Source organism: Drosophila novamexicana, unplaced genomic scaffold (assembly GCF_003285875.2).
Source record: "Drosophila novamexicana strain 15010-1031.04,08,12 unplaced genomic scaffold, DnovRS2.1 tig00000008-arrow-pilon, whole genome shotgun sequence".
Classification (NCBI taxonomy): Eukaryota; Metazoa; Arthropoda; class Insecta; order Diptera; family Drosophilidae; genus Drosophila; species Drosophila novamexicana.
Genome location: NW_020824765.1, coordinates 2,070,044 through 2,088,854, shown reverse-complemented (window position 1 = coordinate 2,088,854; position 18,811 = coordinate 2,070,044). Strand labels below are relative to the sequence as shown.

Below are 18,811 nucleotides of genomic sequence, written 5' to 3'. Positions count from 1 at the left end.
GGATCTTCATTTACATGCGCAAGGACTCGCCCAAGTGCTACGCGATATAAGAAAATAAAAAAAAGCACAACAAAACGTGGCAAAATGGCCACTTTTAGTGCACAATTAGCCTGTGCAAATGACAGTGCCGAGACTTTACGCTGATAAAACAGCAAATGGTGCAAAATTCAAACATTAAACTTGAGCACTTCAACCGAATAGAAAAGCCAATTTCAATGCTTAAACTTGTCTTCATTTATCCAACTTTATGCGGAGCTATTCAAGCAAAAGATGCTAAAAAGATCGCGCAAAATCTTGAAAGCATTTCAGCTGAAAGTGAATTGAAATTCAATAAAATTTATAAATTTCTTCAAAGGAGTGGCGAAATATTGAGGGTAAAAGCAATTGTGCTCACAACTTGCGACTGACTAAGTTAAAGTGCTCTAGTCGGGTCTTTTCGACTAGAACATACTCTGTACGCAGTGCACATTCGAACTTTTGATAAAGACACATCCACATATTATTTAAATCAAGCAACTTTAACTTTTAAAAAAATACTTTGTTATTTTAGTGTCCTAGACAAGCTATAAAACGAAAGATTCTTGATTTGGGTATACGATTCCAGAAGTTACTTGTTTAAATGTGTAACTGCAGTCCTCAAAGCCTCAGACCTAGTTTAGATATCGATTTGTATTAATATCTTGGAAACGGGGCAAGTTATCAATTATCGGACAATTGAAGGACCTACGTTCAAAATTACAAGTCCCTTGCCCTGAGATCGATGCGTTCATACATTCGGACAGACTGACGAATAGATTGATGCTGATCTAGAATATAATATAAGCTCTATGCGATCGGAAGGAGGCATCTTTTGTCTGTTACATACATTAGTACAAAAGACTTTTCTTCGAAATGGATAATTATTGATTTTGAGATCGACAGACCAATATATTGCCATTACCAAGAGGTAGTTAGTAACAAGAACAGTTCAAAGTTTCTGACTACTCTGCCAATGCGGCTTTAATTGAGGAGTAAAGTGCCACTCCCATGGCCAAATTAATCCACTTTAGTCGGTTTGAATAGCATTTTTATGCGGCCAAATAGCTTTACGAAATGACATCGTTGTGTATTATAATAGTAACACCCGTCGCCGGAAGAGTCCCAAATGCTATCGCAATTTGCTTTAACAGTCGATTTCCGGTGCTGAAATTTTAAAGCATACTTTCGGGCAACGAAAAATAATGTTTCAGCGATTATATAAATTATCTAGTTAATGGCTTTTTCCCCACTCTTGCATATGGCCTCAATTGCTGCTGCCGAATTTTTGTGCAAATATTTTTAAGTCATAAACGATTTCCATGAGCAGAATATGAAACAGATTAAGGCCAAAAGCCGAAAATTCCATTAGCCGCACAGCGACAACTGAATGAATGCTTAATAATAAATAGAACAATGTTTTTGAGAGATAAATTTGATTTTCAATTAAGCGTACTATTTAAACTGCCTAACAAGTCAGAGTCTGAGTGTCTGAGAGTTGATTAGACGTTCGGTTCTCGGTAGATAAATCAAAATAAATGAACTTCCGGGCCTGAATCCTAGACTGAACTGTGTCGATGTCTTAGTTAAATATCGGAGAAACCAACTTTTTTTGAAAAGTTAGGTTTTAAGTAATAATAAGATTAATAATTATATAAACATTAAGCGAACTTTTAATAACCTTAGTTAGCTTTATTAATTTAATTTTATAATCAATAATTAGTTAACATTTTTTAAACATTTTTATATTATTTTGAATAGAAACCTTTTAACTCTTAAATGCATACATTTAAAAGACAATTATTATAATTGCTTGGCAATAATTTGTAAATTTGTAACAATGTAATTAAGACTGCCCGACTAGCAAATACCCTGCATCCTGTTGGTTCAGGGTAGAAAAAATTTACTTCATTTTGTCATACATTGCTTTTGAAATCTTAGTAAGAAAAGTCAACTATTAGGTTCTGACCATTAAGGTAACTTGCTTGATTATGGTAAAAAATAAAAGATCGGAAGTTTGCAACATGCAGATCATCTCCTAGTCGGGCAACATGTGCATGCGTATGCATAAAGGAAAGCTAGAAGGGGTATGTGAAGCTTTGGAGGCAAAGTTTAGGGTATCTTCTAGACGGGCACTGCCGACTGCGGCACTCTTGTTGTTTTTTGTCATTTCATGAGTCCAAAAATTTCAATTGTCTATGCACTCCAGTTTATACTCGTGTCCTGGGTTCTATGAAAATGCTAATATCGATATAAAAACGGAACACATAGCTTTTATCTCTGGTCGTGATTTATTTATGTTCATTGTTAAAAATAACATTTTATTTGATTTTTCATTGGGAGCAAATTTACGCAATTTACCGAATGCGCCCCCCTTTTTTTTCAAATGCAAACTCTCGCTACGCACAGATTCAATTACGCACAGTAAAACAAATGCCCAGCAACAAATCTTGGCCTGCATCTCCGCCAGAAACAGGCAAATACACAAATACTCACCCGCATGCTAGCCGCCTACAAGGGCTACGCATATTTCACGGAATCCTCAGACACACATAAACATACAATAAGGACAACGAATGTAAAACGCTGCTGTGTCGCGTTATTTATTGCCAAATATTTTGGATGGTTTTGTTTGCTTGCGCTTTACGCAAATAAAAATAAAGAACCCGAAAGAACGGCTGTCATGCCGAACATTAAATACCCTTTGCAGGCAGATGGCAGATACTAACGATCTCTTCCGCCCGATTGATTCTAGCTAGTAGAATTAGTAGGTTTACAACTGAGAGACCAGTTTATATAGACACAGCTGTTAATGCTGATCGGAAATGATTTGAGACTTTAGGTCGAAGATGTTTGCCGCACAAAATTAGAATACTCTCTACAAGGCTGTGGAACTAGAAAACATTTGCAGAGACAAACGACTTAAATGCATTTATTAGGAGACGCACTAAGCCCCAACGGCTGACAGAGATAAGATTCGGGTACTCGACTCGAACCGGCGACCGGCAAATGGGAAACGACGACCGGCAACCGGGCTGTTTGCGTTAAGATAAAAGTGGCGGTTGCCTGAAAACATGCGACAGATTTTAAGTGAACTGTTGATAAATTGCATTGATTTATCAAATCTACTCGCTCATGTAAGCATGTGTTGATATCTCGGCGTGTGCGTGTGTGTGCGCGGGTGTGCGTGTGTGTACACTCCCTATGGGAGTCCATAAATACGTGGCATCCAGATGGTCAACAGATAAGCGAGTGAACCTTTGCCGCCAGTGGCGGGAGTTGTCATAAATCATTGGAGTTCTGCACTTTTTTGGGCATGGCGCGATTTAAGCTTGTTATTGATATAGGCTAACAGGTTTATTTGTTGGCCCTAATGGGGCTACCAGAAATAGATGAATGCGGCCGCAAATTTTGTTGAACAAAATGATTGTGGAAATGAAATCATAAACCAAAATGGAACCTGATCCAATTACGGGTCTGTTTCAAATTCAATGCCATGCAGTTTGTAAATTTCAATTAGCTAAGTGAAACACAAACAAATTATATACCAATATACGTATATACATGCCCAGTACTTATGTGCGTGTGCGTGTGTGTGTGTGTGTGTGTGTGTGTAGACAGCCTCGGCCATTGTGTTAACAAATTAATTACGAGAACGGCAAACAATGAGACAAAGTTGACATTTTACTTGCCATTTTGCTTGGCGTAGAACTTTATCAAAGGTTCCAGGCCAGGCACCAGGACATATTGTGGAAAACTTTCATTTTGAAACTTTGGCAAATGATTGAAACGAAACAATGCAAAATGGCTTCAAGTGCCACATACAAAGTACCTAATTAGCCGGCTTTGTGTTTGGGCTAAAATCAAAGGGGGCCACTATTAAAGCCCCTTCATTTATCCACTTTTTCGTGTATTTACATTTATAATTATGCAAAGAACTTTACATTTCAATTAGATGTCGCATTTTAGAAATTTAATTTAGCTGCGATACCAAAATGTAGCCCAAAATCCGTTTGCCACGCCTTTAACTGGGATTATGTACAGTTCGTAAATGTTTGAGTATTTGAGACTTTAGTCAAGGTAATCAACTCAGCTTACCTTGATTTTATATGTTTTAATTAAACAAATTTAAATTGAATAATGTACATTTTCTGTCGCCTTAAAGCTTCAGCAGCATCAACAAAAGCAGGCACCGAATTGGCGTTCAGGCTCAGGAACAAATACTTAGCCCTCTTGCAAATAAGTTTTATGTGCCAGGTAAAAGTTGAGTGAAGCTCTAGAAAGCAAATTCAAAGTATGTCCTCAGCATTAAAGAATATTTAAATTGTAAATACTTTTGCAGAGGGAAGATCTACATTATTTATATTTTATATATATTTCTGTCTTTTCATGTTTGTAACAAATATTAATATACACCTTGTATTGAATTCAAGAATCATTTGTTAACTTTTAAACGGTTGATAAGAAATTAGTAATTAAATCTGGCTTGATTTGCCGTAAAATTAATTTAAGTTATTATTTGAATTCACTTAGACAAGTGAAATCCGAAGTATAATAAAAAAATCATTTGGATAGCTGAAACGTGTATTTGACTCTTTTTATAATTTTGCAACGATTGAGTTTTGACACATGTACAAAATTACAGATAGATCTTTGAAAAGTCAGCTTCAGCACCGCTTCCACTAATTTCCCACAGTTAAGGGTGGATTTGCTTAAAAAACTGCTTAAGCATGCGGCTTAGGCTGTGCTCTGATCCCTTATCAATCTGTCTGTCAGTCGATCAGGACAAATAGTTTTCTAAATATATAATTAGAATACACTAAAAGTTTGGTACATGACACTTCTTAATCTAGAGCATGGGTCTTAAGCACTTTAGACATGATTTATATTCACTTATATGATTTCTATCTGAAATGGATACTTGGCATTTAATAATAATGGCTCTTTATCGTTTCTTTATTGGGTGTAACTGTCATAAATTCATTAAAAATCAATTTTAATTACAATTGCACAACTTGCGCTGCAATTGCTCTGCCAAAGACAATCATGAAGTTGTACTCGGAGACGTGAGGCTGTGTCTGTCTGCCAAACTTTGGCTCTACGTTTTGGATGCTGGCAGCCCTCGGGCAACACTTTAGCGAGCGAAAGAAATTTCCTATAAAACTTTGAACGGAACGCTGCCAATTGAGCTGCAACTCAACTTAATTAGCTGTGCGCCATTAACTGCCACTTTGAGGAGCAGCCAGGACAGCAGTCGGAAGCAACAAGTCAGGGGAATAACCGCATTCCTGGCTCGTTCCAGAGACTTCTCCCATTAAGGTTTAGCGCCCTCGTAATGAATACAGCCCTCAGACTGAAATCTGAGCATTGGCAAATTGCGACAATTGAAATGTGTTGCGTAAATTGTTATGCAAGTACCTACTTAAGGTTTAACGCACATACATTGGATAAAACACGGAAGAACTTGTGGTTTCAGGGAGCCTAACACCGAACATAGGTGCGAATATTTGGAAAAATGTCTGATAGATTTTAAAAAACTGTGGAAATTTAAATCAAACGGTAGATCAAATCATATATATTATATATTAAGTAGTTGCATGAAGTATAAATATTCTTGATAAGAACATGAGCTGAATCAATCCCACAATTTCTATCAGCCTTGCCGTCTTTTTGGCAAAAGCTAAATATTTTAAAATTATCATAAAAATTTGGAAAATTGTAAATTGTATTACAATATTTAAACTTAAGTTGAACATTTCTCCATGTTTTCCTTCTGTTTGCTTCGTTTAAAGGAAGACCCTACATTTTTGTATTACAATATACATTAGGAGGAACAAAAATTAAAGCCAAAGATATAAATTTTCGGTAATTTCCAAATTTTTGTATATCTCGAAGATTATAAGAGCTGCTGACTCCAGAATATTCAGATTTTTGGAAACCTTGCATATTAACCACAAATTAAATGTTTCATAAAGCTTATTCAAGAAATTGTATTCTATAATTTTTGGCTAAGGAAATAAGAGTTTATGTAGAATAGAAAGAAACTTGAATATTTTGTCAGGGCAGATTGGAGCTGGGTTCGAGTATCGCACTCTTTAGTATTTACGCACACCTGGACTCCTACTTAAATCTTGAAATCTCATAAAGATTACGAAGATATTTGGACAAAAGAGACGCACATTCGCAGCATAAAGTTGGCAGCTGGCGACGTGCGTATTTTCCCGGCAGTAGGTGTCCCGAGAATTTACCGGCCCCTAGAGACGGAGAACATTTCTTTTAGTGGGTTTTATTGGGCACGTTTTAGGTGCAAGTGTCTTGGGAAGAGGGGATAATGGCAAGGACTTGCACAGGGTACTGTGGATAGTAGAGGCGCCGTGGAGTTGTCCAGCATACATAGAGCCTGCCAAGCCTTGACATTGTGCGACTCTCAACTATCTCTTTTTTTTATTTTCAATTGGACTGTATTAGGAGGACGAAGTATTAGGCAGAGCTACGAAAAACTTCTTGCTGCACTTCTCTAATGATATAGTTCTAAAGAGGTGTTCGTTGCACAAGGAGCTGCAAAACTTATAATTTTTCAAAAAACTTCCAGCTATTTAAAGCAACTTTTAATAAGTTGTGCATGTTTTTGCTAGCTAATTGCGGGAGACTCTGCCCGGGCTGAGCTTTAAGTTACCGGAATTATAGCGCATCCAAGTTTATATCCTTATCAAGTTGGGGCGCCTCACAAGCTGCTGCTCAGCTGAAGCTGGCGAGACACTTCAAGGAGTCCACAGGCGAGGATACTGTCATTACATTTCCAGCCATTAACCGCACACACAGTGCCTCATAAAATGTTACTGACGCCAGGGCGAACTTTAGGCTGGGTTGGGTTTTGCTGAAGAGAGCAGCTCTTGGTAATTGAAATCTGTGCGTGGCTTTCGACTTGACAGCTCGCTGTCATTTCTTTGTCATAAAAGAATGAATAGTTCGCCATTCGCCATTCGCTTTCCGTTCAGGTTACAATTGCAAATACGCTCGGTGAGTCGTTCTTGTGCTTTGTTGTGCTTTGTTCAGTGCATAAAAAACACACACACAGTTTAAATATTATGAATGCCTGTAGAAGCACACATTTCCCTTTGGGCGTGCGGTTGCTTTCTGGTCAATGCTTTAATGCCGCACACAAAATTTGCATAATGCCTGAATTTATTTCAAAGGTTCTAGCAAAATGTGAAATAAACAAGTGCGAGTTGTGCAACCGACATTTCAATTCCTGTTCACAGCATTCTCAAAGCTCAAAGCAAAACAACTAAATGTGCAACAGACGGGCGTGTTCGACTAGAAGATACCCTAAACGCAGACTTCCTTCCTTAGGCCCACACTTCTGCAAGTCCGCTCGGGAAAAAGTTGGACCCAAATGTCTGTAAATACCAAAGTTCAGGTTTTGTAGGGAACGCGAAAAACTTGCAAAATAAATCCATGCAACAAATAATAATATCTTTTATAGATAAATAAATCTCTGTTTTTAACTAAATAAATATAATAAATATATGTTTTTATCCTAAAGAATCAAAAATTGCTCAGTCTTTGTTTTTAGATATAAATAGATATTCATTTATGTGGGACATATTTTAATTTAAATATCTCTGTTGAAATATTTGTGGTTTTTGTTTGTATTACCATTAAATCGGCAATTTTTTCAATTAGTATAAATTTCTCGAGGCAATAGTCATTCAAGAAATTTATACAGTTTAAGACATTTGGCTAACAACTTTGCATTTATATTTTAGAAATTTCTTTTGATGAATTTTGCGAATTGTCGTGAACTTATAAGCTTTCTAAATGTTCGCCTTTTCATTGTATGTTGAAATATGCCATTAAAAATCAATTTAAAGTAAAATTGAAATGAAATATATTATATGCATTTATTCTGTTTACAGCCAACCGCAAGGATAACAACAACAATATTTACGGCATTTATCACTGAGAATTTGCATCAAAGAGTTTGCACAAAAAAAAAAAATATTTGAATGAATTGGCGTAAAAAACTCGCATTGGATTAAAACAAAAAAAAAAAAAAAAAATGCAGCAGGAAGCAAAAAGTGCGCAAATTAAATTAATAGTTTACGCTTAAACAGTTTTCGTGCATTGCGATAGCATAATTGAAATCGAGAGCCAGCCAAAAAGCAATCTCTGGCCATGATGACCAGTGTACTCAGCGACATAAGCACCATCGCCATGGACATGGAGCTGGGTTCAGGTTCCGGCTCCGGGTCGGAGTCGCCTCTGTCGCCATTGAATGCAACCCGCGCCCTGTGGGAGCTGGCCATGACAACGACGGCCGAGACGCCGCTCTTTGATGAGAACGGCAGCTTGGTGCCCGTCACCGAGATACCCTATGTACCCTACGGTCGGCGACTGGAAACCTACATAGTGCCCATATTGTTCGCCATTATCTTCGTGGTGGGCGTGCTCGGCAATGGCACCCTGATTGTGGTCTTCTTGAGCGTGCGACAGATGCGAAATGTGCCAAACACGTGAGTCCCTACAAGTTTTCTCTCTTTTCGCCTGATTAAATATTTAATAAATTTATATTTAGAATTACATTTAAAACTTTCAAAGTATATTTATAAATAATTCGCCGTAGACATTTTCCTTTATCAAAACGAGAAAAACTCTTGTAGACATTCTCCTTAAGGTTTTGACAAGTATGTCTGAATAGTGAAGCTCGCAAATGCCGAGTCTGATAAAAATATCTTGGAAAACACAATATTTTGCTATAAAATATGGTAATGCGATATTGACAAGATGACAAGAAGCATAGTGAAACTTTTAATTTTGATACACAAAAAAGTTTTCCATGCAAGATCTTAATTTTCACATGGCTATATCAACTCGACTTTTGATATATGGGATCGAAGATGTCTTCATCTATGCATTACACATATCATGACAAAATTATAATACCCTTTACAAGCGTATAGTAAAGGGATTGATGAGCTTACATAGGACTGGACAGGTATGGTTGCGTGCTCCTCGCAGATTTAAATGCTTTTATACTCCATAAGACTTAGAAATATAAACATGCATTACTACGAAAGTATATCCGTCTTTCTGATTGAGTTGTTGTTGTTGCGTTGCGATTCTTTGCATTGGTTCCTTAGATCCCAGTTGGATCGAAACAATATATTATAGTTCTGCCAAAAACTTTTTTCTAAGATACTTTTGCGTATTTTTTAATTCTAGCTCCTATAGAAACAATCTGTTAAAGATATTGTTCTTATACAGAAATACCTCACTTATGTCTGCAAGAGTCTTCGGCGTAGTCAATTGTTAACTATTTTGAGCCAGAAGAAAGCGCAAAACTCGACCTCTTCCCACAGTTATACAGCTAGAGTCAGATAGATAGAGTCAGATCTTCTCTGAAGATCGAGTTGAACATATTTTAAGCTGCTTTTATAGCATTCTATTCACAGCCTCGAACTGAGTGCGAACTGAGTGCAGGGTATTAGCCCAGTCGGGCAAGTAAAAAGTACTCTTATTGTATTTTGATTAATGGCAAACTTTAATTGAATCGAATTGAATGAATAATTAACCAAAAAAAGGATGTGTAGGCGTGGCAAATACACTCTCGACGGCGACAATGTCTCTTCCGCCTGGCTTTAAATTAGTTACAGCCACAACATTTGCATATTAATTGCGCGACGTGGGGCCGAAATAGATTTTGGCTTATTTGGCTGACTAATTAGCCATGCTCGCTAGCTGTAATGTCTCTGTGTGTGTGTGCGTGTGTGTGTATTTGTGTGTGTGTGGCATAAATTGACTGTCATAAATCAAGTTATTGTTACTGTCAATGGTTGCTGTATTAAATGTGCCTTAGCCGTGGCCCGGAGACCTTTTGCCAACTGTGGCACGGAATACTAATTTAGGCGACTTTTTCTGAAAGATGTTGCCTTCTTAAACGGGCCAAGTTTGTGCTTAAAATCAAACTCAATATTGTTAAGCTAAGAAGCTGCTTGTTGAGTATCGACTGCTCTCGGGTTTATTGCTGTCGTGGCAGTAAAAGGCGGCAATAAAGTAAATGTCAAACAAGTTGCCAGCATGCAATATTTATTATCTATTTAATACAAAATTTCCTGAAATAACGTCTTCATTATTATAAACGATGGACACGTGTCTCATATTCTTTTTAAAAAGACAACAGGCTACAGTCCAAAGAACCTGACAGAGAGGTACTTATGCATCTAGATGCTGTATCCGACATTTTCTGCACACATCTCAGTATTACACACACAAACACACACAAGTTCAAGTTCTAACTCTGGATAAGATTCTCCTCCTCCTCATGAGGTAATACTCAGCGGCAGGGAAACGGAGAGTAGGTGGTGGTTTTAGTGGGTGAAGGTCCCACACTTTCGGCAAAAAAAAAACACACACACACACACGCACATGTTGCGACTGTGCTTTCTCTTCTCTTGGCCCCACACTGGGAGAACCCCATTCTTAAATAACTTCGGACCGCAAAATCCGATTCCTATGAAATTTTCGTTGCATAAAGATGCCGTCCCAAAGCGCCAAGTTAAACATCTAAAAATAGGCTCTTGTTAATTTTCCTGGTAACGGGCGACGGTTACCAAAAATAATGATATAATCTGAATGTATGTAGACCTTACCTAGAACTTACGGTGTCTCCTAGTTCTAATACGATAAAAAATCTAATCTGAAAATTAAATACTATTGGTTTTGTGGAAAAGTAGCGATTTATCGATGGTTTGATACAGATTTGGTCAAATTTGAAGTCTTTAGTACTTATAGAAAGTGAGCTCGAGTCTGAGATACATAGAAAGGGCGACAGGGCAGGGCCAGAACAACTCAATTGCTGTTCATGCTGATTAAGAATAGATATACTTGATCTTTTTAAACCTTTGCCAATATGTGCAGGATATAACAACTTGAAAGCACAAGTGCCACACAAAATATTGTAGAAATAAAGAACTATAAAAACTAGCCATAATCTTTATAGCTATCTGCTATCAATTGCAGCGAACAAGTAAACTCCTTGGCTTGCAGCCTGACTAAGTTTATGATTTATTTTAAAAGGCTCCGCCTGTGGCCACAATTAGGTGAATGTGGGCTTACGTCCACCTAACTTATACTTGCCTCTATCAACAGCTCGAAAGCGGCCAATTAAAGTATTAAACTTAAATGACCATGCATGCAGGACAATTAACTGTTAGTCCGAGCATAACTTTGCCGGAGTGAGCTTAAAACTTCAGTCGGGAGTAGACGCCTAGCAAATACTCTTAAGTCAGCGAAAAGGACAAAATCACGTAGATCGACTCAGCTCGTCGTCATGATCAAGCATATATGTACATTATTGAGCTAAAGATGCCCTTTTAAACATCCACTGTCACAGAAATACATGCCCTTCTTACCCATTTTCAATTGATTCAGAGTATACAAATAAAATGCTGTTTACGCGCTTTCAATAATCAAGTTTTCAATTTAAGTGCAAAAGCCTCGCAATCGAATGAAAGCCAGGCGAGAAAGTAAATGTCAAAGTGAATTACCAATTAATTAATCGAGTTGATGCGTTAAGTAGATATTCACAGCATTTTTTGGAACGTGCCATGTGACGAAAGACTTGCCAAAAAAAAATAAAATAACTAAAAGCCAACACGTGCCCCCAGCGAGCTACCGGCGCTGACCTGACCAGACTTGTGGATGCTGGGCGCACGTCTGCCACATAAAAGTTGTGTACTTAGTATATTCCAGCAAAAGGCAGCCGGAAATGTCAGCTGATCACATTAAGCTGAAATTGCATTTCATGGCCAGGACACCGAATCTCAGCGCCAGCAGCAGCAGCAGTCGCTCCTCTCCGGACCAGCTGGCAGATGCTTATCAGGCGTGCCCAAGTAATGTAATTTGTAGTTGCACAAACAAAGTGCCCCATGCAGCTTATTTATTGCAGGTTACGTGGCATAAAAGTGCAATAACCATATCTGAATTACAGATGCAATTTCCAGCTGTCGCTGATGTCCTTGCATATGTCGCCAAAGGAAATTCAACTCAAATATAATTACCAAATCAATTACTCTTTAGGCCAATCAAATAAAATTGTTAGCGGCAAATAAGGTCTCAGAATGTTAGCAAAATATCATTTGCCAGCTGGCATTAACTCAATAACATATATATTAAACCTATTCTATATAGTTTCATTTATCATGTAAAGATCTAGTTATAATTTAAAGATATTAACTAGCTTTGAAGTTCTCTTCATAGAAACAGTCAGTTCTACATATTCTTTTCAATCTATGGCAAAGTTTTCCTAATAAAGGGCTACTATTATCAAAAATTAAAGACAGGATCTTGACGAGGGTCTAGGACTATGGTCCGTATCAAATTATGTTGGGTAGCTCTTGGCAAACAGGAGCTTAAATCGATTTCTAAGCGGTATTCTTGAAAAGGGGCAAGATATCGGAGAGTCTCAAAAAGACCCACATTTTTATGCACATGGGCACACACCCAAACATGTCTATAGATCGAATCTGCTTTTAATGCTGAGCAAGAAGAATATATATAATTGATGGCGTTAGGAGATGCCTTCTTCCGCCTGTTACACAACAATAACCAATATGCCCCCTACAGGGTTCAGGGCATTGTTAGAGTACTAGGATTTTAAAGTCCGCTGCGAAAAAGATTTCTGTGCCGCATGCAAATGTCAAAAGCACTTTGGCCATTTTATTTTTGTGTGCGCATTTAATAAAGTGTCATATAAATCAATTTTATCAGCGCGAGCCGACAAAATTGTTTAACATGGGCAATGACAAAGACGCGCAAATTGCCAAAACTTGGGCAACAACATAAATCAGCAAAGCGTAACACGTGCGTGTGACCCTCAGCCGGAAAGCCAGACCAGTTGAGGGGTCATTCTATTTAACTCAAGAAAATATACATAAAATCCTTACGTGTGGTCCTTCAAAGTTTGTCAAGTGCGCAAGTGGATTATCTACAGATTTCTCATTCTATAAGCTCCCTTTATTAAGTTCCTTCCGCATCTTCTACATCATTTCAGCTACATCCTTTCCTTGGCGCTGGCCGATTTGCTGGTCATATTGACTACCGTGCCGCTGGTCTCGACGGTTTATGCCGTCGAGTATTGGCCCTGGGGCAGTTTTCTGTGCAGCGTTTCGGAGTTCATGAAGGATGTCTCCATTGGCGTATCGGTCTTCACACTGACGGCTCTCTCCAGTGATCGCTACTTTGCCATTGTCGACCCGTTGCGCAAGTTCCATGCACATGGTAAGAAACAACATCCATCTCATCCATCTCATCCCTTACTGAGACCATCATCCCGCAGGCGGTGGACGTCGCGCCACTCGCATGACTCTGGCCATTGCCGTGTCCATCTGGCTGCTGGCCATAATCTGCGGCTTGCCGGCGCTGATTGGCAGCAATTTAAAGGTGGGTGGAGTCATATAACAGAGTGTGTTGGACTTGCGATTTGATGTGCCTTCTATTTTCCAGCCAGTTGGCATCAATCAGGAGAAATCGATTGTCATCTGTTATCCGTACCCCGAAGCGTGGGGCGACAACTATGCCAAGCTGATGGTAATGCTGCACTTTTTGGTCTACTATGCCATACCCCTGGTCATCATAGCCGCCTTCTATGTCATGATTGCGCTACACCTGATGTACTCGGCGAGTGTGCCGGGCGAGATGCAGGGCGCTGTCCGACAGGTGAGTAGCGATGCTCAATCAAGATGATTGATGTTGGCTTCGGCTGAAGATTGATGTCCATGTTTGGCAATTACATTTAACGAGCGGGGCTTTAAATGCTTGACATTTTTTTATTGAGTGATTGATGATTGACAAATGAAGACAATGCTATTATTAAAACCTGATCCTATTTTGAAAATTAAAAAATAATCTCTTTATGCGCTTTCTGTCTATGTGTTTCAATAGGAAAAGGGCGGATATCTAGCTTTATTTTCTTGCTTGACCTGCCTTGAAAACCAGGCTCACTTTTAGTCTATATCTATTTGCCTCTATTCAAGCGGAAGATCATCTATATTTTCCACTGCTTAGAGCTGGATCGCCCATAATTTAATAGCCTAATTACTAGGTAGATCAGTCTAAGATATTGAGTCTAAAAGTCAGCAGTTCAATTACCAAAGAGACTTTTCAACTTTCAAAGAAGTGAAGCTATGTGTATAGAAATTATCTAAGGTATTTTCTCCTCTTAAATGTCTATTTCATAAAAATAAATGTCAATCTTGTGACATTTAATGACTTGTGCAGACAAATACAGACAAATGACAATAACTTTTCAGTAAGTTATTTTTTCAGGAATTGTTTCAATAATTTCCAATCGATTGAGTTCGCCGCAAATTGAATAATATTTACCCAAAGCTCTAAATTGAATTTTTCATAGTCTACTTTGACCTTATTTGGTATGCAACGAGATTTTCGCTCACCTGCCGAATAGATAAACGACATTTCATATTCAGTAGCATCGGTTTTTTATGTACGCATTGACAATTGTATCGAGCAGATTGTTATATTGGATTTATGTTTTGCAGGTTCGAGCCCGTCGCAAAGTCGCCGTCACGGTGTTGGCATTCGTTGTCATCTTTGGTATTTGCTTTCTGCCCTATCACGTCTTCTTTCTATGGTTCTACTACTGGTAAGTGGCGACTTTTATCCAGCACAGCAGCGACAAGCAGGAGCAGGAGCAGGAGCAGGAGGAATGGATGAACGAGCATCTGCAAAGAGGATGCCAAGGGAGTTTATGCTCCGGACCATCTATCTATTGAATACTTGGCTCACATGGCGTATGAGTAATGCGAGCGCCATTCGCTGTGACCATTTGCCCTGGTCAATCAATTTCCAACTTGTCGCTGGCTTATGTCTCCATTAGGTTTACATACAAACTCACATACATACATACTTTCTATTCCGTTTACAGGCCCACAGCACAGCAGGATTACAACATGTTCTGGCATGTCCTTCGCATCGTCGGCTTTTGCATGTCCTTTGCCAACAGCTGTGCCAATCCGGTCGCTCTCTACTTTGTGAGCGGGGCGTTTCGCAAGCATTTCAATAGGTATTTGTTCGTTCACATCACCGCAGCAGAATAACAGCATGATAACGATAATCGATAACCGATACCGATTACCGATAACAATGTAATAACTGTTACTGTACGCGTAAGCTAACTGCAATTTGTATCTCAAACATACAACTAACAAAAACACAACAAACAGACAAACATAACAAGTAGACACTTTAAACTTTTCTTTGACATCTATCTGCCTCCCTCTGACACCTGCATATCATGTCATACCTGTTGGGGATTGTGCCTGGGAAAGTTAAGCTCATTTTTGATTGCAATTCTGATGGAACTTTTTGCTTGTTTGTCCGACGCAGGGCAGAAACGAATCAAAGTTTTCAGAGGCAGGGGCGACAAAAAGAAATCACAGAGGAATTCAAATCAATTTGTGATATACATAAATACATAAATTCATTCAATTAAATTGTAAAGACGCTTAAAAGTAAAACGCAGACAGCGAAGTCTTACAGCTAGATTGAATAGGAATCTATTTGCGTAATTACACAAAATGAATACGCAATCAAAATGCAATTGTTTTTATATAAATTACGCAAATTGTCGATTTGGGCAGATTGTTTAGTAAATATCATTTAATATCAGAGTGCTCTAATTGAGTAGATACCCTGTATCCAGCGCAGTTACAAGAAGAGCAGCCGCGGGTAACCAAAAAGTGAAATATTTTCTACCTACGTATACTATTCGAGAACATCCCAGGCAGATTGCGTAACTAATAATCTATTCCAAACAAAAATGTATCTCAAAATCGATATTATGGAAGGGATATTGTAGAAGAAGCTCAGCTCGGTTAGCGTAAGATAAATACAGATTTCACATTTCAAGTCCTACCTCTCAAGCGATTATACGGACGGACATAAAGCCGGACTGTGCAGTTCCTATATTCTATTCCAAAAAATCTTTTCAAAATCGATATTTATCGATATTATGGAAGGAATATTGTAGAAAAAGCTCAGCTTGGTTAGCGTAAGATATTTACAGACTTTTCATATTAAGACCTAGCTCTCAGATGGACTGTCCAGGGCTCACAAGCAATTACGTAGATGTTTCTAATCCCTTAACTAACAATTTTATGGCTAAGGTGCGTCTCATACAAACAAGAATTGACAAACTTTTCAGGCTCTTGCACAGACTTTGAAAGCATAATTTAATTAATTATATTTTCCTGCTTGACTTTTATTGCATCCCTTTGTGTTTGGCCAACTCATAAACATCATAATGAACATGAATGCCCCTACTCGCATGCGCCATCCAGATACCTTTTCTGTCGAGGCATCAGCGGACGTCGCAAGAAGCGCAACCAGCACAACGACACCTTCTGCATGCACCGGAACACCTCGCTGACCAGCACAGCCTCGAAGCGTTTCCAGTCCCGGCACTCCTGCTACCAGAGCACAGTGCGCAGGTAAGTCCAAGCACAAGGCAAAGCCATATCAGAGATATTCCTAAGTCCTAAGTACTCTTCACATAGCTGCCGGCTGCAGGAGACAACGATTACCACGCTGCCCAACGGCGGCCTAAACGGAGTGCCCAGCACAGCCGTTACCCATAATGAAGCTCCCGGCTATGAATTTACACCACTCAGCGATTTCGGTCCGCTCAAGGCGTCACAGCTGGCACAGCGGCTGCAGGAGTCTCCATTAAACTGAGCAGCTAGAGTCGCTGACGTTCCAAACGGAGATTACAGGAAGTATCTAGTAGCAGAAATGTCAACTAAGTTTTACATAATTGAATATGTTCCGAAATGCGCTTCTATTTCACAAATTCACATTCTGTAAAAACTCGTTGAGAATTTTAAGCAGCACATCAAGCAAAACCAAAGGCATTTACTCTGCGCTATTCTCCACATTAGCAGAAACTCTGCCTAGGCTATTCGGTAATCTAAATTTCAAGATGTTAGGATTTGTTTAAAAAAAAAACACTTGACCAAGTTTTTTCTTTGAAGTTCATTCTTTAATGCAACGAAATGCAAACAAATTGTAGTTGGTACTCAACATTTCACTTGACCTTTTCAATTTAAGAGCTCCCCGAGGAGTGGGCTTGAGGAACTTGCCCAAATTGCTTGGTGAATTGAGTGCAGAAAATGATTTACGGAACATCTTGGCGTTAATATAAAGTTTATGACTTTTAGTTCCTAGGCTTGTACATATACAAAAGAATTTAATGTGTTTTTCATGTCTAGTCGTAATCGTAAGCGGCAACTGTGTCTGTTTCATACTAAAGTATTGCAGCCGTTGCACGGCTTTAAGCTAACAAAAAATTTAAATCAAGTATTTACAATAAGATTTATGGCTAAGACTTAACGTCGTGTTTCACATGCACGACAAGAACGCACTTAGTAAATTAAATGCTAACTTCAATTGTCCTCTTGTATATATTTTAAGCAATTAAATATTTAGATGTGTAAATATATGTATCTTTAAAGATTTCAATCGATTGTTGCAATAAATGTAAATTTGTGTGCATTAAACTAGCAAGTGTTCATTTATTATTATCAATGCAGAAAATGTTGCCTACTTTTGGGCGCATCCAATGGGGACTAAAATTTATTGCTATTTCCATTGTCTCTGTTCCTCGTTTTATGTTCAACTTTAAGGCGTCAACTTTAAACGTAAATGCGACCTCAAATTCGAAACCGGAAAAAGGCGCGTCGCAAAGCAGCTTTGATGGAGGTTGGCCAGCTGCTTTATGGCTAGTCCAGGTCTGGGTCCGGGAGTGTGCCGTCGGAGTTGGTTGTTTCTGTGGCCCGATAAGCATGAGGGAGATTAATTGGTTTGGCTGCGGGCACATCGAGCAAGGTGCGGACTTAAGCAAATTGTGCGGCTTTTAAGCACTGTTTGCCTTTCCGACTCGATTTCCGGCCATGGCCAAGCTGCTTTGGCTCAATCAGCTTAAATCTCGCGTATATACGACTTATTTTATTGCCACGACAGACGCATAAATTAAATTAACTTTTCATAAATGTTACAGGCGTTGATCTGCTGCGATTCCTTTGACACATGAACATCATCATTCCCATCATCATTGCCTTTGCCTTTGCCAGCGAGGACAGCCCATCAGTTGTGGCTTCGTAAGCGGAAAATGGCTTCACATTTTGCTCATATTTGTTTCTTTTGACTTATTAAAATAATAAACCCGCTTCTCGCGTCACTGAGTCCCGAGTGGAGCCCGGAGTGGGGCAGCCACCGAGTCAAGTTGTCATCGGGCCAAGTCGAGTATTTATCCTTGGCTTTATCCGCAACTGGCGCATTTTTGCGGTTTTCTGGGTTTGAATTTCAATATTATTTCCGTTCATTTCGCTGTTTGCTGCTTCTACGATTACAGTATCTATATTATATTTGGCTCCAACAGCCGAGTAACGTGCGTATTGCCACTAATTAGTTGGCCAAGTGGCTATCAAATATGCAAATTCAATTAAATTAGCCTAATTGGCCGAGTCAAGCAACTCTTGTTGATTCCAACGAATCTCAAACTTTCTATAGTTCAGCACAGTTCGGAGTGTATTTAAACAAAGTTAGGACATTTCCCGAAGGCAACTCAATCTCTAATCTTTGAACCGCGATGAAATATTCATCGAAAAGTAGATAATACATCATTTATATAGATTATATTTAATGCCCAAACAGTTGCGCACCTTTCAGGTGACACACTCTCGATGAGAATGATATGCTATCGTCTGCAAGCTGGATC

At 38.8% G+C, this 18,811-nt stretch overlaps 1 protein-coding gene and 1 long non-coding RNA gene across 3 annotated transcripts in view; one reads left to right on the top strand and one right to left on the bottom strand.

Annotated features, from left to right (window-relative positions):
* Positions 1–18,811, bottom strand: part of LOC115764803 — a 39,546-nt gene that overhangs the window by 7,437 nt on the left and 13,298 nt on the right. The gene's annotated exons all lie outside the window — the stretch shown is intronic.
* On the top strand, positions 8,080–17,512 carry LOC115764773 (neuropeptide CCHamide-1 receptor). 2 transcript variants are annotated; one of them, XM_030708015.1, is made up of 8 exons: positions 8,080–8,531; positions 13,070–13,296; positions 13,355–13,458; positions 13,522–13,734; positions 14,577–14,680; positions 14,963–15,100; positions 16,377–16,526; positions 16,593–17,512. In XM_030708015.1, exons 1-8 carry the CDS (start codon positions 8,194–8,196, stop codon positions 16,768–16,770), a joined length of 1,452 nt encoding a protein of 483 aa, XP_030563875.1. In that variant the 5' UTR covers positions 8,080–8,193; the 3' UTR covers positions 16,771–17,512. The 2 variants fall into 2 exon arrangements, 1 of the variants encoding a protein (XP_030563875.1); XR_004018044.1 differs by lacking the exons at positions 16,377–16,526; positions 16,593–17,512 and adding an exon at positions 15,261–15,414 and having other exon boundaries at positions 14,963–15,203.